General features: G+C 42.6%; 1 protein-coding gene and 1 long non-coding RNA gene across 2 annotated transcripts; one reads left to right on the top strand and one right to left on the bottom strand.

Annotated features, from left to right (window-relative positions):
- Positions 1 to 8,958: 8,958 nt before the first annotated feature.
- LOC144524756 (uncharacterized) lies at positions 8,959 to 12,385 on the bottom strand. The gene is made up of 6 exons (XR_013502640.1): positions 12,247 to 12,385; positions 11,253 to 11,288; positions 11,052 to 11,081; positions 10,172 to 10,219; positions 9,945 to 10,064; positions 8,959 to 9,840 (listed from the first exon to the last, which is right to left on the bottom strand). It is a non-coding gene; the product is annotated as an uncharacterized LOC144524756 (long non-coding RNA).
- A 944-nt stretch (positions 12,386 to 13,329) lies between these two features.
- sh3bgrl (SH3 domain binding glutamate-rich protein like) lies at positions 13,330 to 26,187 on the top strand. Its single transcript, XM_078261217.1, has 4 exons — positions 13,330 to 13,586; positions 21,677 to 21,862; positions 24,879 to 24,959; positions 25,350 to 26,187. The coding sequence occupies exons 1-4, from the start codon at positions 13,542 to 13,544 to the stop codon at positions 25,383 to 25,385; spliced, it is 348 nt and encodes a 115-aa protein (XP_078117343.1). The 5' UTR covers positions 13,330 to 13,541; the 3' UTR covers positions 25,386 to 26,187.
- The last annotated feature ends 889 nt before the right edge of the window (positions 26,188 to 27,076 follow it).

A 27,076-nucleotide genomic window follows, 5' to 3' on the forward strand; every position in this document is an offset into this window, starting at 1 on the left:
CTTCAGAATTCTTTCAAAAGAGACTTTCTTTGTTTCTATTTGCTCCATTCTCATATCCACTTTTTCCCCTAAACGACATGCCGTACAGCTTACGTATCCTCCCCATGATTGCGCTCTGCAATGATCCACTTAAGCGTGACCATCAAATCATGATGGTGTCCAGGAGAGCGACCCAAAGCTGTGAAAATGTGTCTGTTTGAGGCCTCTTATCACAAATCACCTGTCCTTCAGATGTGTTTGGACCCGAATGACGCACGGTCTACGCAACACAGCAGCTTCAACAACGTGTGAATGTGAGGAGGATAAGAGTTTGTGAGATTTGAGAGTGAAAGGGGAGACAGGGGAGGAGGGAGCCAGAGAGTGTGCGTATACATGTGTGTGTCTTGTGTGTGTGCTTCAGATGGGAATATACGCAGCATCAGGTGGTCCACTGAGTAATTGAAGAGACCTAGTATAATGAAACAATAGTGCTCCCTCCTTACTCCCACATTGTCTCCATCCTTTCTTCCTACTTCACACCACTGATAAGTCATAGGCACAATGGGAGATGGGGGCGTCTCTTTCTACCGACGGGGGGGGGGGAGAAGGAGGACTCGTGTGATAGCAGGTAGTGGCACAGTCACACATCATCTTTTTACACACACTAAAGACTTGCACCTGTGTGCGCAAGGTTGGAAGCATGTGGCTGTCTGGGAGAAAAAGAGAGCGTGTGATCTAATAGGGTCTGTATCAGCGTCTCACAGACCTCGGAGCCACTCTTGTCAACTTGGAGTTTCCATAGAGACAGAGACGGGCAGCAAGGTGGGCGCAGATAGCATGACGAAAGACAGGGAAGACCCACACAGCGAATGAGGGGGTGAGAGAGCAAAACAAGCACCAACAAAATTACGAATAGAAGTGGATGAAATGAAAGAAAGAAAGTGGAGAGAGAGAGAGAGAGAGAGAGAGAGAGAGAGAGAGAGAGAGAGAGATGGATGGGAAAATTGAGTTGAGGTGGAGACCGAAATGCAAAGGACAGAGAGATAGGGGGGCAAGGCGAGAGGAGCAGGGGGGGTTTGTGGGGAGCGTGTGGGAGGTTGTCAGGCCTTCAGTCACAGGGGAATCAGTGAGGTGGCTGCAGTGACGGCAGCAGTATGAGAGCACAAGCATATGCACACATGCATGAGCGTGCGCGTGTACACAGCTGCATGCACATCAATTTTCCTAATAGCCTGCTCACCCGTCCACTCTCAACAAACAGTTTCAGTCTCACTGAGACAAAATGAGAAAATCACCCACACAGCTGTCCTTCTCTCTGTCTCTCACATGCTCTGACCAACACATTTGATTTGACTGTCTACTCACAATCATTTCCGACAGGTTTAACAAACAAGTAAATGGCTTTTTTTTTATCTGTTCAGATTTCCAAATCTTTTCATACCTCAGAGTTAAAATAGGAATGGTTTGTGGGCACATACAGCCTCTGCAGTATAAATGAAAACAAAAGCAGGTTTGAGTTAGCAGAAGCCTGAAGCACGAAACACGATCCTCTATCCAAAGGGTGAGAGGAGATAATTATGGATGGTGGCCAATCTCCCTTCAACTTCATTCCTCTGTAACTTTCCGTCCATTACCAGCCCCTTTAAAGGTCCAGTGTGTAACGTGTTTAGTTATTCATTATCAAACTCTGTCTCGTGTTGCCCGTTCACAAACTTGTCCTTTTTCATGAATATTTACCTCCACCATCTGTGTTCTGTTTGGCTTGAAATTTTACATTTGCATTCGCATGAACTGGGGTAGACGCTCCATATTCATGCTCCATCCTGAAATACGTTAGCCGGTAAGGGACATACAGGACATACTGCTCTGCTTTTTGTGTTTTCGCTGTCACATGATAAACTCACAGCTGCTGCTAATGCTGCTAACGGGTATCGTCGCTTCCCGGCCCCGGCAAGTTTGAAGAAGGAAACATGGAGGACCACACGTATTCAAAATCCAAATTTCAGGAACAGGAGTCTTCTTCTTCGCCCAGAAAAAGAAAAATGATATTGAAAAGAGCAAGAGACCGGCTTTTTGAAGCGTGAAGGCTACCGTAGCTGTAATACGTTCTTTGAACTACGTGGCGTGAGAGAGTTGATATATGATCTCAACGCTAGATGGGAGAAATACCTACACATTGGACCTTTAAAGTCTCTTGTACATAAGAGCAATGTTTATTGAATACCATTGCCAAGATAGACACCGCTGAACCTGCTATTATAAAGCACTTATAAAGCGCAAGCCATAATCATTTGTAAGGGGTTTTGTGCTCCGTTGCAGACAGGATTTCTCTTTGTGTGACTGGTGAACACCAGGTAATGAATTGATTTATAGTATTCACCATTCATCCTTTTTTTTCATTCACTACAACCTCCTTCATTCACCCTCCTTAACCTGTGCCACCCACGTCCTCTAATTTACTCGTCTCCCCCCTACCCACTGTGTGCCTCCCACCCACCTGCTTCATGGACTGCTATGACTCAGTCCTCTCCCAGCTGAGGGTACAAGAGGATAACACCCCGGATGAAAAACAGCCAGGAAAACCATTTTACTCAAATGAATAGAACGATTGGCAAGGCAAGTGACTGCTGCATATTTAGTTCTAATGCCACCCACCAATCCCTCCTCATCAGAAATATACACACACACCGCCTACACTTTGAAATAGATGCACTCTTACTTTATTCGCTAAATCATCCCTAACAGTGCTCTGCAAGGCAGTGCAGAGTGTTTCAAAAATAGTTTTTTATTTCTCTAGATAGAAGTCTGTGTCGTCACGACTTAGTGACATGGATGGATGATTTCTTAAAGGCAAACCTGCCAAATACACGCCATACACGGAGCCTGAATCAGTAAACCTTGAGGAATTTAACCTGTCGATCATATAGCTTTGTTATTCCACTCACAACCCATCTGTGCTATGTTCAGGCTCAAATCATGCCAGCATTACTTTAACTCCTCTTATATGAATCCAAATTGGGCAGTGATGTAGAAAATAGTGTGTGTTTCCTGAATGGTGTCTGTGCCTCCTGTCTGCTTGTCTCTTTGGTATCAAATCCCTTCAGGAACTTATGGTTCACTGAGACCTCACTTGTGCAAACTAAATGCAGCATAATGGATCCTAATGTTAGCCAGGTGGCAAAGACACAAGCTTACATAACAAGTGATCAATCAGGCGGACAGAAAGGCAGATCTACAACAGAGGGAGGGGCACAAAAGTTTAGAAGTTTACTAATTATTTTACCTAACCTTACCTTTACCCTACCACAATATATACTGTATTCTGCATTAATAAAGTTTACTTTTTAAAATTAAGTCAAGTTTATTGTCTTAAATGGGCATTCCATGTTTTTTTGACATGTTTAACTACTGAGCCTGTAAAGACACATGTATAATGTAGCTCTAGAGGAGCTAGCAAAAGATATTACCCTGATGATGTCATCAGATTTTTCTCAGCTTTGGCTTGAGACTTACATTTTTTGACAGAAGCCTTCATTACAAACTGCAGGTTTGGCGTCATAGACTGTTTAAAATGGACGTAGTCTCCATGACGACCCATAGGTTTCTGAAGAGCCAAAATGAAGGTGAAAGTGGGCGGCTACCGATGCTCCTGATATCGCCCAGTCTCGCATTGCCAGACCTATCTCCACAGCACTGCGGAGGAAGGTCTGGCACCTCCACACACACAAACACACACACAAAATGGTCAGGGGTTGTTTGCATTTCTTTAAACAAATCACAATGGTCTTGGGCGGTGCTAAGCTCCGGCCGCAGCGACGGTGGCTCTTCACGGGAAGGGACTTCTTTTGGTGGAACATTTGCACCCCGCAAAAGAAATGGCCTCATACAATATTACATGAAGTTAACTGTTCAAACAATACAGTAATGTGGGCTATATAAATTAGATGGATACATACGTAATTCGCTCTTACCAGTGTATCGCTGTGTGTATTATGTCCTAGCAAATCCACACCATTAGGTCCAAAAACGTCCCAGTTAGATAGAAAAGGCCTTAAACATATTTTTTTGTAAATCTTAACAATCATTCCCCGAAAGAACCGACCAGGCCTGCCTTGTTGCACAATCCAAATTGTGTTCACAATTTGCCATTTTCAGCGTGTAACGTTAGCTTGCTAGCTCAGAGGTTGTGGTTGATGTTCATCGACGCGACCGGAGTTTGACGTAAACACAAAGAAAGTGTAAGGTGTGGGACATTCGGCGGAACTTACGGCAGCGCCGGAACTATCCGGTAAACGAACCGTCGACGATCCAGTGTAGATGTTGCCTGGCTTATCCAAAAATGGGAAAAGAGGTGGAGCGTGGATGGAGCTGAGGCAGGCGGGATGAAACCTACAGTCCATGCTGGCCCGCTCTTTTGATGGCAGCCCACCTGTCACTCAAAGTGGCACACCCTTAATTATGCACAACTTTAAGCACTAAAATACTTTAAACAGGCGAGTTATAAAAGAATTGTAGAACAGTTGTCATGAAGGATGAACTTAGCAATAGAGACAGTTTTGTTTTTTTGTGTTTACCAGGCTATAAACATGTTTAATCCTGCTGTAAAGTTGGGCAGTTTAACATGTGGGTCTATGGGGATTTACTCCCTTTTGGAGCCAGCCTCAAGTGGCTACTCGATGAACTGCAGTTTTTGGCACTTAGCCTACGTGTTGGCTTCATTTTTCAGCACCGGAGGTTGCTGCTTGGTTGGAGTTGGTGGAACAAAATGGTAAATGGTAAAAGGTAAGCTAAATACAACGCATTGGTGAAGATCAAACCAATGGCTCCTAACCTGTAAGGCTTGTGACTAGGTCCCTGTTGGGGCTCTTTGTCACATCTATGAGTTGTTGGCAGAAAAAGAGAGATTTCCTCTCCAAACTTCTCAGATAGCCTCTGTTGAAGGCCAGAAGAGAAAAATTATTAAAAAATATTGAATTTGTAAAAAAATCAAAGATTCGGGAAAACAAATGATGGCTCTACATTTCTTCTTTTCTATCCCATCAATTATCTCACAACCCTACACCCCACAACTGGACTGAACTAGTTATACATTAGTTAATAGTAGTTCTACCTCAACCAACTACAACAAAATGCTATTTTAGGAGTGTTGCATCAGTCTTCACAATCAATTGAATGATGTTTCTGCAGAACAAGTACTTTTGATGTGATGTTGCATGATTTTGAATGCAGGATTTTTACTTGTAATGAAGTAGTTTTCCACTGTCCTATGGTACTTTACTAGTTAATTAATAGTCAAGGTAAATATATGAGTACATCTTTCACTACTGGGGGTTATACATGTACAATAACCATAGATCGTTCTGACTCATGGGCTTTAGCCTTATGAATGATGAACATATTTACCTTTTTGTGAAAACTTTTGAGATTGCCATTTTCCGTCACTAATTCTGCCTATGGCATGTACAGATTGAATGAATTATAAAAAAGGAGAGGCTGACATCATCAGCCCGGTCAGAGATGAAACCCATATCAGATATGGGGGGTGTTGTGTGTGCTGTGGGTGCCTGTGATCTGTGGAACTGCTGCTGTGGCAGTGAAGCATGTATTAGCATGGGACTGGAGGAGGAGGGGAGTGTCTCACTCTCTCTCTCTCTGTGTGTGTGTGTGTGTGTGTGTGTGTGTGTGTGTGTGTGTGTGTGTGTGTCTATACTGATTGACGTCACAGACGCCCACTCATTTCCATCTTGTCTGCGTGCACGGAGAGAATAGATCCCCATCTGCATCCAGCTCTTCTCCCTTTCTACCCCCCACCACTACCCTCCCCTACCTTCCTCTTCTTCCTCACCTCTCGGTACTCCCCCCCCTCCCCCTCTCCTTTTCACCCTGCCTCTTCCCATTCACTCGCTCTTGTAGGCAACATCCCACCCCCGTAGGGTGCAGCCTGCATCTCAGATAAACAAGACAGTCGAACACAAACAACAACAGCAACATCCTCTCAGAGTGGCATGTTAGAGAACCTTGCCACTAAACAACTGTTCCTTTCCAGCATCACTAAGGTCCGGTCTGCAGGGAGGACATTTGACTCAGGCTTTTTTCACACAAAATTTCAACACATATAGGCTTACCTGTTGGCAACTTGTGCGTGTGTGTGCATATTGTCCTCTCTTGCTATTTCTGTGTGTGTGTGTGTGTGTGTGTGTGTGTGTGTGTGTGTGTGTGTTTGTGTGTGTGTGTAATCATGTGCCAAAGTGTGACGTTCTTTCCACAACAAATGCTCATCCACATTCACACACTGGTATCCCTGGGAGGAGGACATCATTTAAATCACATCCTCGTAAAAGGTCATTCTCATCTTTTCCGCAAAGAATCCACCCTCCCACCCCCTCGTTCTTCGTAGACTTTTCCACACCACCAACGCACATGGGAGGGTGTGTGCTAAACACGCACGGTCGCTCACACACTCATTCACTCCACCCTGCGTGCGAGACCCTGACCAGAGGGATGTGGACAGTGGATGTGAATGGATGAGTGTGGGGAGGAGGCTGCCTGGGAATGCGTGGGATGACAGAATAGGGTATGCGCATGCTTAAAAAAAGGGAAAGGGGGCTATTTTAGTCAACATATCATAACCCATCATAGAGTTAGAGAGGACAGAATGAGAGTGCACACTGGGGTGGGGGCACGACTCCCTTGTGATTACAATGAAGTTCAGACAAGCAGACAGATGGTCAGACAGACAGTTAAGCAGGCAGACAAACATTCAGTTCAGGCAGCAAACATGCACAGACAAAAGATGAAATAATACTGGAGTAATCAGATCTTTGGTGTCATAATGCCTCGGGGAGAGGACTGTATGTCAGCATCTCAGCATCAAAGGCGTTAACAAGTAAGAGGGGCTGATCACAGGAGACATGATGGATGGACGGATCAATAGGAGGAGGAATAAGGGCTGCACGGATGAAAGAAGGCGGTGTGGCAAGACAGACCACCGTGTCTGAGATCAGAAACTTTCTGTCTGATCAATAACAGCCTACATTACCTTTAGTTTTCACCTCACATCACAGGATGCTGAATTCATGATGATGAGAATTTGCTCTTAATTGAACCGTCTGGTTGAATACAGGTTAAATCAAACAGATGCGTGCTGACAGAGGATTAAAAGAAAGTATGAGGGGGCATGTGAATGAAAGAGGAAATGGGATTTTGTTTTGTTTTTGAAAGCCTGGAAGGATCCACTTTTGAAGTGTCTTTTCATGATGGATGCTATGATCTGTCTCCTATTATTCATTGATTCCTAGTAACACGCCTCAGGGCGAAAGAAATAACAACACGTTTTAATGTAGGCTATCAGTTAATAAAATGGAAGGATAATCAAAGCTCGCCCAGGCTGCTATGAGCAAAGCTCCTCTGTGTTTGCAGGAGTAAAAGATAAGGCAAGTATGCCATCTAGCGGCGGCGCGACGCAAAAACGCTCTGCACCCAACAAAAATATCGACAAAATGGAGCCCGTTGCTCGGCCATGACAATGCAGGTCAGAGGGGCTGCAACTGGTGCACAGAATAGCGGAAGAAATCCAACATAGCGTAGTTTGGTGTGGAAATACCGGCAGTGATGTTTAGATGTTAAGACATAAGGCCTGCTGCAGCCAGTTGCAAATATATATATATATATATATATATATATATATATATATATATATATATATATATATTTTTAAAGAGGGCAATGCAAATCGTTTGCACCATATAATCACACAAATGTTGCCTTGCATATCATAACTAGCATCAAGTGAGGTTTGGGCTTCACACACTGTCAATGCTGGAGGCAAGAGCACACACACACACACACACACACACACACACACACACACACACACACACACACACACACTCAAAGCTCAGAAAACCCATTCATACTGTGTTTGCTTAAAAGACTACATGCATGTTCTTATTCCTGCTGCTGCCAGGCTTCTTATATGAACTGGTGCATGCAGCTTAGTATGCATGAACTAAATATGGAGCTCTCTTTATGTGATGCTGCTGAATAAAGCGGTGCTGTTTTGTGTGCGGGTTGGGGTAAATGTGGGTCACAGCACTCATGCTTGAGTTCATGTAGAGTGAAATCTGAATGTGTGATGCCTAAAGGCAGAATACAGATGCAGGGTGGATAGACCCTGTCTGCTCCTTCAGTGGGTGTTAGCCCTCTGACTTCCCTCTGTCTTGTGATGGCTACAAGTCAGGGGGAATAAAAAGTACAGGCGTCAGCTGGGGCCTTTATTCTGTTGTTGAGTAAATACTCTACTGGAATATTACAATGATTCACAACAAGGGTGAATCATTCTTTAACGGACGAAGAATGGAGACGCAAATGTCTCCCAGTAAGACATGCCCTCTTGATCGGGGAAGTGTCCCAACTGCTGCTGACCTTTTGCTGACCTGACCTCCCTGTGGATCTGTAGCAACAGACCTGTGGGATAAATCCTGTTGGTGTAAATCCTCTGCCAACACCCACCTAAGGTGGGTTTGGAGGATCAACAAACTTCCAGTGTTTCCGGAAGCCTTAAAAGGAAAGGTTGGATTTATACAGAGAAATTACATTACAGGCATTTAATTTAGTCTGAGGTCACTGTGGCTGTCTGATTTTACATCTCCCTACACAGATAATCACTGAAAAGCTCACATGGAATGGACTGCATTAGAACTAGGTTACAGGTTTAAAGGCTACAATATAGCTTTAAAGTGTTATTTCAAAATGATACATGGTTGCATTTACTTAAAAAACAAAAAAAAACACCACTGGTGATAAAGGCACCCTGTGCCATTAATGAAGCTGCCTTTAGTTGTAGATGCATGCTTATAAAAAGGTAACAAACCCTCCTTTTTTAACTTTTAGTTATTGACCGTTCATGTTCATGTGGAAGCTCCCAACTTCAGTCAGTCATTCTATAGCTCTTAAAAGAAACAAACACGAGACCTGATATCGAGGAAAATTCCCAGGACTTGTTTTTATTAAGAGAATTTCAGAACATAAGAGAGGGACCAGACACCTGCATTTGTCAGAGAAGGTTTCCAAATTCAATCGTTTAAAAAAACCAGAGTGTTTAGAAAAGCTGACATGACAGCGTGGATGGAGCAGGAGCTGTTTCACACGCAGGGTCGTCTAGGAGACAGGTTGGAGGCAATCGCTGTTCCCGGAATGTTTCACATGTTCGTCTTCCTCTTTCTTATGGACAACACGCTTTTTTTTTTTTTTAAACACGATTTCAATGAAAAAAGAAAAAATAAAAAAAAAATAACGAGACAGAAGCAAAAAGGGAACTCACTGCACATTTAGGAGGTCTAAAAGAATCACCCACATTAACATGGCTGAACCGTTAATAAAACACGGATAAAGGCTGAACTGTAGGGGGAGGAAGGTCTAATCTGTGGAGGAAGAGAGGAGGAGGAGGTGACAGAGGGGAAAAACACAGGAATACACAACTCACAACATAGCCAATCCGGCAGGGACACACTTTCTACACCAAACAAGCCTTCAATAATCATGAAATGCCATTTAAAAAAGATTTTAGTGTGTTCATCTTGCTTGCAGACACTTGATATGACCACTGCAAATCTGCAAGGCGCTCCATAATCAGCTTTGCTTTTTGTGCTAAAAATCTGTACGGATACTTATAAAATCATTGATAAAAATATTCCTCTGTTAACAATACGCCTTGGAGGGAAACCATGTGAGAGACTTGGGGGGGCTGGCTGGCTGGGGGTTTGGGGGGGAGGGATAGGGACTGAAGAGGAGGAGGAAGCTAGGGCAGTGGTGCTACTCGGACTTGGCCTCCTCCTTGGCCTCCTCTGGGGCTTCCTCCACCTGTGGGACAGAGCACACGGGTCAAGATCAAAACTTTGAGCCGGTTTAAGTTGATAACGGCATGTGTACGTCTCAAATGACAAGTGTTGTTGCAGTCTACCCACCTCGTTGGTCTTGGCCTCGCCGTTCTCAGAGTGGTTTTCCTCGTTTGCCTCCGCCTCTGCGTTCTCCTTTGCCTTCTTGGTTTTCTTGTCCTCCTTCTTATCGTTCACAGCCTTTTCTTTCTGCAGTGGCCACAAGACACGCTGTTAGCAGGCTGGATATTCACTCTCACTCACACACACACTACCTGTGTCTCGTTCATTCAGAATCAGGGCTAGCATCTCCTTACCTTTGCTGCCTTCTTGACCTTTGGTTCCGGCTTGGGTGGGGCTGGTTTCTGTGACGGACAGGAAAGGGAAAGAGATCAAGAAACAGCTACACATACATCACTACTTTCTTTGCTGAGTCGCCATTTTTCTTCTTTTTCTGAAGGTATTATAAGACTTTGGCTCCCACTTTTTAAATGGGTGACAATGAATCTTAACTCTTAAATGTTCTCTACATGTACTTATTTTAATACAGACACTGTCTTGAGAGTTTATAACAATAATTTGACTGCTCCTAACTGGGTTTATTAAGAAATTTAGACAAAATACTAAAAGTAATCATTCTAAGGCACTCTAGTATGCCCACTATTGGTATTTAGTATGTATTTTACCAGTCCGGCCCTTTTTACTAGTGAAACCCTTTCCAAATCACGCTTTATTTGTTTAATGAGGCATTATATTAGCTGGAAGGTACGTCAAACGTGTTGAAGTTGTTTTTATCTTATTATATTTAAAATGTGCCAGATGCATTAAAGGCCTTTTATATATATTTTTCATAAAAGACGAGTGCCTTGGGTTCTTCCTTGATGTCTATTAGCTTGAAGGTACTTTGGAAAACTTTATTACTACCTCTTTTACTATAAATAATCTTAACTCATTCTAAAGCTTAATAATGCAAAAAAAACCAAACATGTTTTGAAGTTTGGTATTGCTAAAGGATCAAATTGAAGTATTTTATAAAAAGAAAAACTGTTTTTGCTTCTCTAAAAAGGCAAAACATTGGTTTTTCTAATTAGTAATAGATGTGTGTAACTACTTTTAAGCCTTCTACCATGAGTAACACATTTAACTACATTTGTTCATGTAAATAAGTTTGTTGAGTTAGTATGTGTGTCTTCTTACCGCTGATAACCGGGCTGATCTCCTCTGGGGCTGAAACAAAACAAAGACCGTTATCGAGGGGCTTTTCATTTGATTGGGACTGTATTCAGGAAACACACATTTGAATTAAACACTGGTACTTTCTTCCTGATAATGCCCTCACATGTCCCACATACTGATGAAAATTCAATTGTAATCACATGTATAAGGTGTTACTCTTACCCCACCATCCTTGTCTCCTCCTTCTGTTACCGCTGTCTGAAAAACACAAATATAACACTTTAAATTTGAAAAATCAAACAAAATAGCATCATTAAGAGTTTAATTGGTGTTTATACTAACAAGAAACACTTGCTAAACGCTTCAGGTGCATATTACGAATAATTATAGACCTGCTGAAAAAACTTTTTGGTTTCAAGAGAAAACTAAATTTTATGTCAAATACAGGTCATTTTAAAGGATTACAGCCCAGAAATGTTGGGGTAATGCATGATTTCAGTAATAGGCTGTGAGAGCTCAGCCATGTGGGCCACTGGAGCCATATTTTGAGGGCTCAGGCCCCGCTTTTCCCTTTCACTCCCCCATCTCTTTCTCTCATTGAATGCATGAAGCTCAGATTTGAAAGCTGGCGCGGGAGTCTTTGCAAAGGGGGAGGGACCTGCTACAGGCGCCCGAGCTCCACCTGGCGGCAGAGCCACGCCATTGCAGCCATTTGGGACTATGAACAAAGAGAGAAAATATTAAATTTTATCGAAACGCGACGGCGAGTGTTTGTTTTTGCGGCCAAAATGCAAAGTAAAGGCACTAAAGCATTTTCTAGTGGCACTTTTCGCCGGTTTGGTGGCGAATTCGCGATAAGTGAAGCGTTTGTTCTCGGTAGGTCGGCGACGAAGGTGGACAAGAGCTGCAAAGCATGGCTGCTGCTTGTGCTTTAACTGCATGGAGACCGAAAGAGACTTCTGACTCCCTAAAGGACAGCGGCTCTGGCAAGAAAACGCGTTTTAAAGGCCGTATCCGAGCGGGAAAATATTCATTCTAACGCATAAAAAATGTACATTATATCTAGAAAATAGGCAAAAATTACCAGCGAAAAATACCGGCTATACATTACGTTATAATTAAGTAATGTCTCGGAGGGATGTCTTCACAATCGTTTGCAATGCATTAATAGCGGATATCCCCCTCAAACTATGTCAATTATTTTGAGAATACATACCTTTCTCTTGGGCATGTTGATCTCTTGGAGGTTTTCTTACGAATACAACTAAAAACTGTTCTTTTTAGTGGGTTCAGTGCATGTGAAGACGAGTGTCTCGCTTTTGCTCGGCAGTGTAGTAAACACACTGGAACGGAGAGGCGAGTGGTTGAATGGGGGGAGGGGTGCGGCTAAAGGCATGATTGATAGGCTCTCAGCCAATCAGGTGACGCCATTCGGGGCTGCAGAACACTTGGAATTTTGGAGCCGGTGATGTTCTGAGGCGAATGGCTTCTTGCAGGGAGAGATGGGAGGAAGCCTGCGCGAATGAAAGGATTGCGTTCGAGGACATGTTGCCTTCATGCAAGTGTGTTGAGTTACAGTGAGAAAAAGGCCGGTCGGCGAGCCTGTGTGCACCGTTAAATAGGCCCCGTTGGCAGGCAACATGCCCAACTGTAAAGCCATGCATCCTCGCTGGCTTGTCTAAAAGCCAGGGCTCACATCTGCAGCGGCCAGCGAGGAGAAATTTCACCATAAATTCACTTCGTGTTTGAGTCCAATATGGCGCCCACTCCTCTCCGAAACATTTTTTTTGTTTGTCAGTCGGCTTTCCTAAATTCGTTTCAGAGGAAAGCCTTGCGTCGTCTGTCCCAGACGCCTGCAGGGGGCCCACAAAGCCCGTGTAATGATCGGCTGCACAACACGGCGCTTAAAGAAGCTGTGCTGTTACACAAAAGCGCCCAAAAGTGTTCAAAAATCACAGCAGATTTTTTATTTATTTCACCTAGCTAACATTCACTTTGGGACCTATAACCGAATTTACTAGAACACCTGAGACGGTGCATATTTGCACTGTTAAAAAAAGGACAATAGCCAATACCTGGCTTGCAGACAATGGGGTCGATGCTGAAATGATCAGACAAAATATAACCCTGTTGTTGCCTTGCCATCATGATAGGCCCCCCTCAGCGTGAACGTGTCTCCGTCCGAGTGTGTGTTCTCGCTCTACAGAGGGGGGGGGAGGGAGAGAGAGAGAGAGAGAGAGAGAGAGAGAGAGAGAGAGAGAGAGACTAGAAGGGGCGGGGAGGCAGAGTAGAGGCGGAGGAGGAATGCAAAGCGCCATCCAGTGCTGGGGGAACAGGAGCATTTGCGCAGATAGTCTGCGCTGCCTCCAACAAACACGCAGCATTTCAGCCGGGGAAGTTTGTTGATTTTTAGTCCCGCTGCCGAGCAATCCGCCCGCAAAGTGTCTGCAAGGAGTAGCTAGTGCAACCAACCGCTGTTTACCGGACTTGTGTCAGCACCAGGGATTGAACATGGTGATCAAAGTGTACATAGCATCGTCCTCCGGATCCACTTCGGTAAGAGATAAAAGATTAGCATGGTTTATATGACGTTTAAGCTAGATTGATCTGCAGCATCCAACGCTTGTTGGACAAAACAAAAGGCAGCCGAACTTTTATTGAACTCGTTAACTGATGCCCATCCGACTGTCATCCTCTCAGTCTGGAGTGGTCTGACTCATCAGTGAACATGCTGCTCTGCCTCTCCCCAACACTTGGACACAGATGGAGTCTGTCAATTGTCTTGTCCTCTCTCTCTCTCTCTCTCTCTCTCTCTCTCTAACTTTGTCACAGAGTAAGAGACATAGAGGAAGTTTGAGGTAGGGCATGCTTCTCTCTCAGCTGTGGTTTGTCACAGGCTTCCCTGAATTCACAGTTCAGTATTTGTGCAGCTGAAACCAGGCTGACAAACAGGAAAGGAATGCATTCAAAATCCATTTATGTACTTAAAAGGTCCTGTTGTATCACCTGATGCCAGGATAGGGTTGTTCACAGTCTGTGTGTTTGATAAGGGGGACAGAGTATGGAGTGTTGCCTTCACCGTCCTGCAGCCCATGCAGAGGACCATCAGCTTCATTCTTGCTAGTTTCGTCCAGAGTGGAGAGGAATGATGGTGATGCAATTCTCCAGGGCCCCTTTTTAGACATGCAGCTGCAGCCCAGGAAGACTTATGCTCTGTTTAGGACTTGTTGGAGGTCTGGATTTGTAGCCAATGCCATTTACTACCTTTTAAAGTGCACTAAGGCTGGAATTTTGGCTATAACGTGCTATTCTTGTAATCAAATATAGTTTGTTTACAGCTACTGCGAGTTGTAGAATATTACTATCAACCGCGTTGTGCTTGTCACAGTCTAGGATGTTACTAAAATGTTTCATAGTGCAAAATTGAAAGGGTTGTGATGGAAATGGCACAGATATACCAGCCTTTAATTAAAGTCCCTTGTCACATCATGTGGTTTAGGTCACCTTTCGGATGATTTACTCTTTATTGAGCAGCTTGTCTTTACAGCTCACACACAGAGGAAGTGATCAAGCACAGAGCCTCTTTTCAGTTGGACAGCTCTGAGGAACTTTATTGCCCTTAAAGTAAATGACATTTGCAAAAGCTCAGCAGCAGTCTTAAAGGACGGGAGCTTCCTGTAAAGCCAGAGCGGTCCGAGTTTAAAGCCAGCGATGCCATCACTGTGCTACAGCCTGTCTGGGAAACATGCATTAGGTCTCATTGATCTGTCTTAAGTAGACTCCACTAGAACAAGTGGGCAAGCTTATGTTCTCTTAAATGCTGCACAGACACATTTCTACTCATATTATCATCTCCATTTTACATCTTCTTTTAGAGTTGGAAGAAAAACAACAGTGTTACTGACTTTAAAAAAAAAGTTCCATAATGTCTGTATGTCTGTTTTATCTTGATACGCTCTGCTCTGATTTGTTTGGATTTATTTAGATATTTTGGATATGAGTTTTTCAGAATTAGTCCATGTCTGATTTATACAGCTTTTATGTTAGAATATCTCTCTGTGTAATGGAATACACATATATTCCATTAAAAACAGACATTCAGACTAAGTAAAAAGCTGCTGAGTGATGGTTGAAACCCTCAGCTTGCAGTTCGATTGCATCAGTGACTACAAAACAATAGTGATTGCATTCCACTATCCAGCAGTGTCTGCTGCTACATGGATCACTCTAATCCGGTTCAGCATGTGAGCCACAGCCAAAACAAGAGAGACAAGTAGGAGTATTTAATAAAAATAAAAAAAACTACATTTAAAGCTTTTGCTCCACTGAGGAAACAATTGCAGGTCAGCGAGAGAGACGTTGTAAAATTCGCCAGAGGGATGTATCAGATTCAGCGCTTGACAAGCAACAATCAGCAGTATTCAGACACAGGTATACTTTCTAAAGATAACACAAAGTTCTGTTCCATGCCCAGTTTATATTTATAGCTATTAATGTGTATTGATTTTATGCTGAATCTGATCCATATAACAACCAAAAGTTATCAGAGATGGTTCTATGTAGTGCCGAGGCTGGTAAACATCTCCATAACCATGTGTTTTAAGGTCTAATAGACTGAACTCTTTATTTCTATCCACAGCTGATGTGTAATGATGTCCAAAGGCCAGGCAGAGAGAAGTACAGTAGGGAAATGACAGACAATGTAGAACTTAGTTATGTCAACATGATTGCTCAACATTTCCCATCTGCATGAATGGTTAGTAGATTAGCTTGGTGTGTGTGTGTGTGTGTGTGTGTGTGTGTGTGTGTGTGTGTGTGTGTGTGTGTGTGTGTGTGTGTGTGTGTGTGTGTCCATTGGCTTCCACATACAAGTGTATACTCATTGCAGTCCAATATGATAGTCCTGGAATAAATGTTATCTTTGTAAGTTTTTGCTGCTGTAGTACACCATCGTCGACACACAAAAAACTTCATTCATTCTCTCGCTCGCCCGAGACACACGTCTGTAGACAGCACCTCATTGTGGCCGCTTATCGCTCTTCCTTTGTGTTTTTTTAAAGTACGCCGGGAAGCCGACAGCAAAGCCTAACTTTACGTTCTCACCTCGTTTTAAAAAGGTCATAAATCGATACTAGAGTAGCCTACTGCCTTGTGTGTGAATGAATGAAATGCAGAGGATAATTAAATTATAAAAGCATCTGTCTCCATCTGGTAAGTGTTTGAGGGTTATATATTTGTGCTTTAGAACATAATCGCTGTGGAACAATCAGAAAACATGTTTTATTTCTACTATTCACTATTTCTACTGTTTGTTCTGCTCTCTCTCTCTCTCTCTCTCTCTCGCCTCTCCGTACGTCTGAGTTTGAGCCGCGGAGAGAGCACCTGTACAATGAGGTATTCAAGTAAAAACACTAGTTCTGCTGGTGTACAGCTGGACCGGAGTATGTGACAACGTTACCTGTTCACTGAATGTGACGTGTAAACCGCCCCGCCCATTTCTAGCACGTGAGATAATTGGTATGCATCGCTCCCAGGTTGTGACCCAGGTCTAGGGCCGGGTACGGATTTCAATACTTTTTAGGCACCGACCCAATTGCCTCTGAAGTTTCGAGTATCGGAAAATGCCTCGTCACTCGATACCCAATTTCAGTCCCTAAGGCGTAAATCTCATCAGAGTCAGTGAGCCAATAAGCATGCAGCATGCTTCTACCAAGATCTGATAACGTTGTTTAATTGGTTGTCTAATGTACACGTCGTAGAGACATGCAGGAAAAACTCTACGTTACACACAGAGACGTAGTAGGAGCTGAAAAAATAAATAAAAAATTGTGCTGTAATGGTGTAATTTCTTTTTGTTGAAATGGATTTTATGAAATTGGTATTGAAAAAAGTAGCGTTTAGGAACTTGTAGAGAGAGAGAGAGAGAGAGAGAGAGAGAGAGAATAGACTGTAAATATTAAGTCTATGTTTAAAATATGATTTCTCTTGTTTGGTGGGTGTGTCTCGGCTCAGGTCAGGTGATAATCAGCAGAGACGTCTGTAAACTCGTGGTGATAAAACATTTAAAACTGCATCAGCGTTTAACGTTGACGTTTGTTTAAGCCATATTACATGAGAGGGTTTCATTTCGAGGTCCGAAAGGCGCATTACTGAAGTATAGGCCTCCTCAAGTGTAATATTGTGATTATACAACAAAATAAGTGATCAATCTGTATTCATATTGTGGAGCAATTCGCTCTTGAAATACAAAAAACCTACAGGATTTCTAGTCCCTCCCTGTTTAGTAAACCAGCCGATTTACCGTGGGATTTATCAAACTGAATAAGTCCCGCTCGCACATATAAACACAAATGTTATGTTATTAATAATAATAATAATATGAATTTAATATACAGTCTATGGAGTTCTCCAGGCTGCAGCCATACCCGACTCTAATAAAAAGGCAGAGCTCTCTCTCCCAGTGGGGTCTAAAATCCAGCTGTTCCACTAGCTGCTCCCTCTAGAGGTCTGGAGAACTTCCGTTGTGTAATCTGGATGCTGCGTTTTTTTGTTGCATTTGTTTTCTGGGTTTGTGTGCTTTTCTTTTTGCATTGTTTCATATTTGCAGCGCATTTATGTATTTGGTTGTGTTGTGTGCATTTGCAGCGTGTTTGCTGAATGCTGCGCATGTGTTGTCAAATTAATGAAGTTGTTTTCTTAATTTGCTTGTGTTTTGTCTATTTGTGTGTGTTTTCTTAAGTTGCAGGGCATTTGCCCCTGTCGGCCACCGTAGAAGTCACAGTATTGGTATCATCATAACGAGGGATCAACCTATGTTGACTGGCTTACTTTGAAAAACAAAAGAAGGGTTAAGCACTGGGCCGACCCTGGTCATTGGGTATGAGCAAAGCTTAGTTCTCCCCTGACCCCTGACCTGTGCTTGTTCCTTGTAGAGAGTGGTGTCCCTGCAAACTGAATGTGAGCTGACATCATCATATTTCCACTTAGAAATGAGAAGCAGAATGTTTGAGTCACCTGAAGAATGGTGTTGTGACTCGCTGTGAAATCTCCAGAGAGACTTCTTGTGTTACCGTCAATGGCTTTGTAAAGATTAGGTCATCATGCGACATACCCATGTCCTGATGTTAATCTCAGCTGTGACAAAACAAAAAACAAAAAAATACACTCTCATATTTGTACATGTGGTATTTTTGAGAGAAGACTACCACTACCACTACCAATGTGTTAAAATTTACACATGTAAATACACACCTGTAGCAGTGCATCTAGACTGTGGAGCACTAACTGAATATGGAAAACATCTGTGTTAAGAGCCCAAAAAATTGGCCAGCACAACAGCACATTTACTGCCCCATTTCCCTTTATGCACTGCAGCCATGCTATTGTACAATTTCCTCATTGCCACTATAAATGTACTAAGAATCAGTAACAACTTGGGAATATATTTCCGGTGTGTACAGCATTGTTCATGTCCAAGTCTTCTGCTCTCTGCTTCAGATTTACTGCTCTTCTTCCACTGTAGGTTTGACATTAGGGCCTGTAGGGCTTGATTTGGACAGTCAGTCAGTCAATCAGTCAGTTTGTTATGAAAGGTTATTTTCTGGCCTTTTGCTGTTGTTTCACCTTCAGGCAGCAGCAGCGAGGGAACCCAGCCAGAGCAGCAGTGTAAGGCTCTTTTATAACAATGTTGTAATGCTGAATGAGCTCAAGATTGGGTGGAGGCTACTGTTGCTGTTAAATTCCACTGAGTGTTTGTTTACAGCACAAATCAGACTTGATCTAATCAAGACAAAACCTTTATCCATGTTTGCTTTAGTCCAGACTGGATTTTCCTGCATTCAAATGTTGGACTCCCAAGCCATTGGAATGGTAATTTAGTCTACACAGAATGTTTGACAAATGCCAATGTCTTTTCCTTTACATGAGTAAATTGCACATGAATTGACCCCAGCCTTGAGTCGACATAACTGATTGAATCAGTGTCCACCGTATTGATCCCAGCCTGTGTTGTGGATAAAGTGCATCCAGTCAATGCCTGGCCTGGCTTTGTCTGGCAGCTGTTAATGCCTCAGTTCTGACCTGTTTTCAGGGATTGATCAGCTCTGCATTTTACATGCTAACATTTGCTAATTATTAGCTCTCAACCCAAAGTTTAGCTGAGGCTGATGGGAATGTCATAAACCAAAGTATTGGACACATTCAAATTTGATCTGATGATGGCGCTAGAGTAGTCTGGGGTTCGCCGACGTTAACACAATTCCATCTTGGACAGTAGATGTTGAGATATTTCACAGGATAAGTCAACTCTTTGACCTACTGGTGACATTATAGAAACAGTCAGGGGATCACAAAGATTCCTCCTGTTGGGAAAATGAATGTTTGTACACAATCTTATGGTATCCCCATCCAATAGTTTTTTTTTTTTGTTTTTTTTTAGATATTTCACTAAAGAAACAAAAATGTCAACCTCATGATGATGCTAGAGGAAATGCCAGGGAAACACCAAACCCAGTAGCATGCATCACCTGTGGACCATGCATGTCTGTTTTAAATGACATGGCCATCTAGTCATTGAAAGATATTTCAGTCTGGACCAAAGTGGTGGACTGATGGACCAGGCTACTGCCATCCACAGAGCCACAGGGCTAGAAACACAGAAGAGTTACTGCCTGCTCCATGTGTGGACAAAACAAACAACACCGAGACATCTCTCCTGCTTTTGCATTTTGTTATACTCAACGTCAGTTTAAATTTGCATACCAAGGCAAACTATTTAGGTATTGTAAGAGAAAGCCTGGATTAAGGACATCAAGACCTGAGGCCTACAGGCCCTGCTGGCTCATCTCTCTCTCTATCTACTAGAATGACTGAGGACTCATTTCTAGCGTTCCAGAGATAATGAGTAATACAGGGCAACAGGAGAAGAGTAGTTGTTTATTACCACACCCAAAGGCAGAGGCAGCCTGTTTTCTTTTATACTAATATCACCAGGAGCTCCACTAAAGACCCCAGAGAGCAATGCAAAGGGCTAAAGGGGGCAGAACTGGGAACTCGCACTGTGCAATTAGAGGTAGGGGCAGATGGCATGAGGCCAGCGTGGCCTACAAATTAATTTTGTTTGGCAACAGTACAATGCAGGCTTCTTGGGTAATGGCCAGAGTGCACCAAAAGAAAGGAGAAAGTGGATCATTGTGCTCAACTTGTCATTTTAGCAATTTAGGATAACGTTATTGCCCTTTTGGGTACGAGTACCAGCTGAATGTGTACTGTAATTACTAATGTAAGTCAAAAAGGGAGAAAGAGCAGACTGTGCAGATTCTTCCATCAGAGGGAGGATTGTCTGTGTTTACAGACAGGGAATAAAAAGCGAGTCTGAGCTCATGGCGTTCCACTCCGTTGCCTGTTTCCAGAGCAGGTGGGCAAAGAGCTGGTTTTAGGACTTTGGCCTCTGGAGTGTGACTGCCATTAAATGATTTCAAACTGCACCACGGCTAATCTGCCAGCATTTTCAGCTCCCTCATTTCCATAACTCACTGTTGTTTCAGCAGATGGCTGAATAATAAATAATCCACCTGTCTCATCTGCATGCCATAAAGCTGGGAGGAGCCCTCATGTAGGTGTCTGGGCTCACAGGAAGACAATAAATTAATTATCGTCCACAGAACCTTGTTTTGATTGTGTGTGTGTGTGTGTGTGTGTGTGTGTGTGCAGCTGAGGCTGTTTGTGTGTGCGTCTCCTTGCAGCAGGCCTTATTTGGCTTGTGTTTGACCAGTTACCTCCTCTCGAGTCCCGGAGGAGCTCCTGTTTCCGTCTGGCCTTGTAGGGCCATCCTCCCTCTCACACACACCCACTGAGACCTCATTGGACCACAATTTCATATACTAAATCACACACACACACACATCCATATAGATAGAGGCAAGCACACTTTTCTATCCTTTCTGTAGCTTCTTAAGTACTTTGCTGTGTGTGACTGTATTTGGGTTACTCTGTGGCAGAGCAACTTAAAGGATGCACCTGATAGTACATTTTGAATGAGATGAGGGCCCATAGGGTGTCACAGTGTCATTCTTGATACATTGCGTACTTCCTGTTGGGTTGCAGTGTTGGTTATTTGCATCCTGTTAGAGATAACAAGCTCTTGGTTTTGCATCGAGCAGGATGGACTGTTTTTAAAGTGTCACAAACCAGACAAGTGTTAAATATGGTACAACAGTACAGCCTTTTCTTTCTTTGTGGGCAATTTCCTCTCCTTTTATTTTGTAAAAATGATAGGCTTTGACAATTTATCAAATAAAAAATATGCAACAATGGTTCCGTTTTAAACAATAAAGTGAGAATGATGATGGGAGTTTCCGTCCTCGCTATGTGGCGTTTTTCATGCAGATAAAACACAATCCGTCCCTGCTTGGTCTTGGCCGAGTTCACCCTCTTCAATAGTCTTATATCACTCTCACAACAAGTAGTTTCTTAGTAACAGAGCAGCCAGCCATCTCCTTAGTGTAATTTCTCACAGCAGAGAAGAAGTGTCCTTATTTTTGCAGCAGACTGATGACAGTATGGTGAGCCGAGGCCCTTATGTTTCCTCATATGTCTAACTGCCAACTTCCCCTCTGCCACCCTCCCTCATGTCCCCCCGCACGCAGATTAAAAAGCAGCAGCAGGATGTGATGGGCTTCCTGGCGGCCAATAAGATCGAATTCGAGGAGCGTGACATCGCAGCCAACGAGGACAACAGGAAGTGGATGAGAGAGAATGTTCCGGAGGAGTCCAGGCCGGCCACGGGGAACCCTCTCCCCCCACAGATATTCAACGAAAGCAAATATTGCGGGGTGAGGCACACATGCACACAGATGCTCTGAATTATTGGCGCATGATTACAGTACTACTCTGATAGGTCACATACTTATCTCCTCAGTACACACAAATCATGTATGGTGGGGTTTGAATGCTGATTCTGATGTTTTTAGACTGAATATGTTTAAGGCTGTACTAATCAATATGTTTTATATTAACAGTAAATGAAATTACTATGTGTAATATGAAAGATGTCACCCGTGTTGACGGACCCACCGAGAATTATCACCCAGCTCATTGTTTTGGTTTTATGGCCTGCAGCTTTACTGTATCAGTGTTGTTTTCACCAAAAAAAGTTAGATAAACCCACTGTACACTCCCTGCCTGGCGCTAGAGTGGAGACAAAGTTAGTGACTAGCTAGACTTTGTGAACATAGTGGAGAATTTAGCAGCTTAAAGGAACACGCCGACTTATTGGGACTTTGTCTTATTCCCCGTATCCCCCAAAGTTAGATAAGTGCATACATACCCTTCTCATCTCCGTGCGTGTTGTAACTCTGTCTGACGGCCCCACCGTTAGCCTAGCTTAGCACAGATCCTGGAGGTAACCGGCTCCATCTAGCCTACTGCTCCCAATAAGTGACAAAATAACGCCAACATGTTCCTATTTACATGTTGTGATTTGTATAGTCACAGCGTGTACAAATAACAAGGTCACATGAGACACAGCCATCTTCTAACCGTATACAAACTGGGAACTATATTCTCAGAAGGTGAAGCACTGCTACTACAAATCACAACATGTAAATAGGAACATGTTGGCGTTATTTTGTCACTTCTTGGGAGCAGTAGGCTAGATGGAGCCGGTTACCTCCAGGATCTGTGCTAAGCTAGGCTAACGGTGGAGCCGTCAGACAGAGTTACAACACGCACAGAGATGAGAAGGGTATGTATGGACTTATCTAACTCTGGGGGATACGGGGAATAAGACAAAGTCCCAATAAGTCGGCGTGTTCCGTTAAGAGTCAGATATATCCTTAGTTTATGGAGACGTAAACAGAACTAAAAGGAGAATGACCACTGGCTTTACATTCAACAGGTAACAGAATCCGAATATGTTGCTTTGTATCTGCTAGAGTTAGTTAAAAACAAAACTATTTGGTAACATGTTAGCCAAAAGGCGATAATATGTCGACGTTAGCTTGTTCTGCTGCCCCAAGTGGACATAAAATGTCTTCTTTATATTTTGAATAATATTAAATCAAATTAAAGATTTAGAATTGATCTACCATACATTTATCATGACAGAAGGCTTCAAAACAGCAATTAAAGGACTAGTTCAACATTTTGGCATAAGGGAGTCATGAGGAGCCGAGAGTTAGATTTGAAGATCAATACCACTCTTATATCTGTCCGTTAAATATGAAGCTGGAGCCAAAAGCTGCTGAGCTTAGCTTAGCATAATGACTGGAAACGGAGGGAATCAGCTAGCCTAGCTCTGTTCAAAAGGTAACAAAATCTGCCTAAAGCCCACAAAATCTGTAAAAACTCCGAATTAAAAAAGCGACAAAAGATATATGCACATGACCCCTCGATAAACTGCAACTTTAGCAAACGTTTTTTTCACTTTGGTTGTCGAACAGATTAAACATACATGATATAAAGTATTAATTAGTGAGCGTTAGAGGTGCTGATAGGCAGAATGCTTCACCTTTGGACAGAACCAGGGGTAACTGAGTGGTTAAGCACAAACTTTAGTTAACTGTCACCTTGCTAAGGCTTCATATTTAACAGATATAAGTTATCTTCTCATCTCACTCTTGGTAAAAGGGGAATAAGTATATTCCTCAAAACTCCTTGTTGTCTTCCTGTCCACTTGTTGTCCTCCCGGGTCAAAAATTAACACATTTGTTCTGTGCTTTTTTTCACCAGTAAAACCAACTTTTTACCACTAGTTTTACACTTTTTTTTGGAAACTAATAGTCAATAAACTTCATTTATATGAAACTTATCTAACTTTTGAGTTAAAATGCTGCAATTATGAATTATTTTGACTAATTGTTAACATCAGGGGAACTTATGTTGAAGTTTAGTCAGGATACTGTTTTAAAACCATTTCAATAGTTGTTAACACCCAAAATTCAATAAAAGTAGTGAACTGATCCTTCATTTCACTTGGCGAAGAGCGTTGAATGGAACCGTGTTGTTTTTTGGGAAATTAGCTTGAAAGAAACCCCAAATGTCTGATATAGAAACTTTGAAAACGAACAGGAGGGTTAAACATCACATGTGGAGATAAAATTCACAGAACTGAACAGTTGATATGGAATTAATAAAATGGGAGATCTGTGTTAGCAGATGCTAGTGTACTCCCATTAGATGGACACACGGCCTAAAGCCTTTAGTCATGCTGTGCAGTGAACGTGAAGTTGCACATGCGGGACCGGCTGTATTGAATGTCACAGACAAAGAGAACAGCATTTCCCAGTACACTTGCAGCTGTACGGCCCCTTTTATAAAAATCTGTTTGTGTGCGTAGCGGTATGTGTGTGTGGGAGCAAAAGGAGTGAAAACAAAGGAATGAGAAGAAGTGAGGGATCCGTAATGAGAGAGACTGCAGGCGACAGTCAATGAGTGAATGTGTGTGCTTGTTTGCTGTGGGTTACATTTCTCAAAGACAAGCGAGTCCTATCAGATCAACTACCAAGGCCTTTCCTTGGACAAATAACCAATAATTTTTCACATTATGCTTTGGAAAAGAAATTTCACAGTGGATGTGTTTAACTGTGTTACTGCTTTTTAAGTTCAACAATTGCAACATCTTTCCAAAAGACAATAAGTAATCATGTTAAATAATCATGATTGTGAGTCATTGTGACTATGAATTTTCCATAATCGAGCAGCCCTGTGTGCAACTAAAGTTCTCTCTGTGTCTTTCTCTTTCTCAGTCGCCCTCAGGCCTGTTTCACATCATCATTCCTCAGGTTTGGAGTTGATCCTCCCATCGATCTGCATCTCAAGTTCTCTCTATGTCTTCTCTCTCTCTCTCAGAACTATGAGGCCTTCTTCGATGCCAGAGAGGACAACGCCGTGTATGCATTTCTGGGTTTGACTGCTCCCCCGGGCTCAAAGGTAAGCACACAAACGACAAAAACACAGATATGTGTCCTTTCTTTGAACTGCATTCCTACGGCCATATTTCCTGTAACACCAGCTTATGTGCCTAAGAATATATTTCTCCTCACAGTGTGATTTCCGTACAGAAAACACACCAATTGCATAATAATACATCTGTTCATGTTATCCTCACACGAGCAGGCCTCTCCTCTTCCTCTCACTCCTGCACACTGGCACCTCCTCTGTGCTACAACAGGAACTGCAGGGAGGTGTGCCAGTTACCATAGAAACAGAGGGGTTATCCTCTGTGCTGTGGCAGGGAATATATAAACCAATATCCTCCATTTTAATTTAACACACTCTCCCTCTCCTCCTCCTCCTTTCTCCCCCTCTGTCTCTCTGCAGGAGGCCGAGGCTCTAGCGAAGAAAGCACAGCAGTAGCATCTTTACACCGTTTCTACCTGAGACCTAAATCCAGATCTGGACCCGGACGGACCTGGAACTAAGCCAGGATATTAAAAAAAAAGAAGCAACATTTCACTTGGCTATTAAATATGTGGATGGTTTTGAGTATGTTTTTTTTTCTATTATTCTATGTTCAGCTGTGCCTTGTCAGCTGTAGTGAAAGGAGGTGCTAAAGCAGAGCATTATGGGTACCTACAAACCGCTCTGCCTCCTCCCATTAACCTCAGCCTGCTAAGCCTATTGGCTTAATGACATGTCAATCAACCATTAGCATGAACGTGTAGCTTCCTTTTTTTTATTGAGATCAGACACAACAAAATGTAAGCACTTTGAAAAATTGTAACACAGATTCATCATTTGGCCAACAGAACATCATTCATGAAACTCATTTCACTCGACAGGTTTATTAGAAGTGATCTGTTGAATCCTGGAAACATGTTGTGCTCCTGCCAATCACGTCATGGCCAAACCTGCAACACCTTCTCTAAAAGTAATCCATTACAATCCTGTTCTCCATGTTCTTATATATTGTCTTAATGCTGTTTTAATAGTTTGACAACGTTTTTCTACGAGATGATAAATGTTTAAAATAACACATGCCAAAATTACAAGTCTGCAAACATAGAGGGATGTAAAAAAATTTTTTATTTGCTGTTTTTGTTTATAGGGGAGTTGGATCGCTGTTTCGTTTCGCTATAATCATCCTGTTTCACAGTGTAATGTTGGTAATCCCCGTCTTACATCAAAAATAAAAATAAAACTGCAAATAAAACTGCAAGCCTGACTCTCAGTACTCCTTGGTGGTTGTCATGAAATACGTTTCAAAAAGTCAAACAAAGGTGAAATGAATTCTGCCTTCTTATAACAAAGTGTTATTTCTATGTCCGATAAATGATTTGAAGTTAACAGAACATGACTCATCATTAGCTTGACATTTGGATGTGGTGATCTCATTGTCTTAAACGTATAAACATTGTGAAAAAGAAAGGATATTCTGCAGATATTCCACAGAATTTTACCCACCCCTCAAAGTGCTTCTCTGTGTGTTCCGGTTTTTGTACTTTTCTTGAGTATTTCCACATTATTAGGGACCGAGTGCCGACAGCGGCGAAGGCCCTATTGAAACTGAATTATTATTACACCAAATGAATTGCCTTTTTGAGGGGCTTAACATATTCAAAGACTCACCAAAATTGGCAGTCACATCAAGTCTGGTGAAAATTTACATATTTTAAGGGTTTTGGGAATAGGCACACAAAAATGGCTCACTAGCGCCCCCTACAAAGTTAAATAAATTGAGCCCCCGCAGTGCGTTTAATGTAGACTCACGAAAGTTGGTAGACATATGTTACATGTCATGATGTACAAAAAACGTCATTGGAGCCGTACCCTAAATCCAACAGGAAGTCCGCCATTTTGATTTCAAAGTTTGAAATTAGTGCGATTTTGGCCATTTCCACATGTACTTTAACGAACTCCTCCTAGAGATTTCATCCGATCAACTTCAAATTCGGTCTGTGCCATCTTAAGACCTTAAAGATGAAAAGTTGTTAAAAGAAAATCTTTTCGTCATAGGGCGTGGCCGTGGCAGGGCAGCCATTTTGTGCATTTCGCCATCAAAACAGGAAGTGGGTGTAACTTGAGTGTACATTGCAATTGGCTCGAAA

This window comes from Sander vitreus, chromosome 10, assembly GCF_031162955.1.
Source record: "Sander vitreus isolate 19-12246 chromosome 10, sanVit1, whole genome shotgun sequence".
Classification (NCBI taxonomy): domain Eukaryota; kingdom Metazoa; phylum Chordata; class Actinopteri; order Perciformes; family Percidae; genus Sander; species Sander vitreus.

Coding starts and splice junctions, on each gene's coding strand:
- sh3bgrl (XM_078261217.1), top strand. CDS start 13,542: ATGGTGATCAAAGTGTACATAGCATCGTCCTCCGGATCCACTTCG. Junction 13,587..21,676: donor CGTCCTCCGGATCCACTTCG/GTAAGAGATAAA, acceptor CCCCGCACGCAG/ATTAAAAAGCAGCAGCAGGA. Junction 21,863..24,878: donor ACGAAAGCAAATATTGCGGG/GTGAGGCACACA, acceptor TCTCTCTCTCAG/AACTATGAGGCCTTCTTCGA.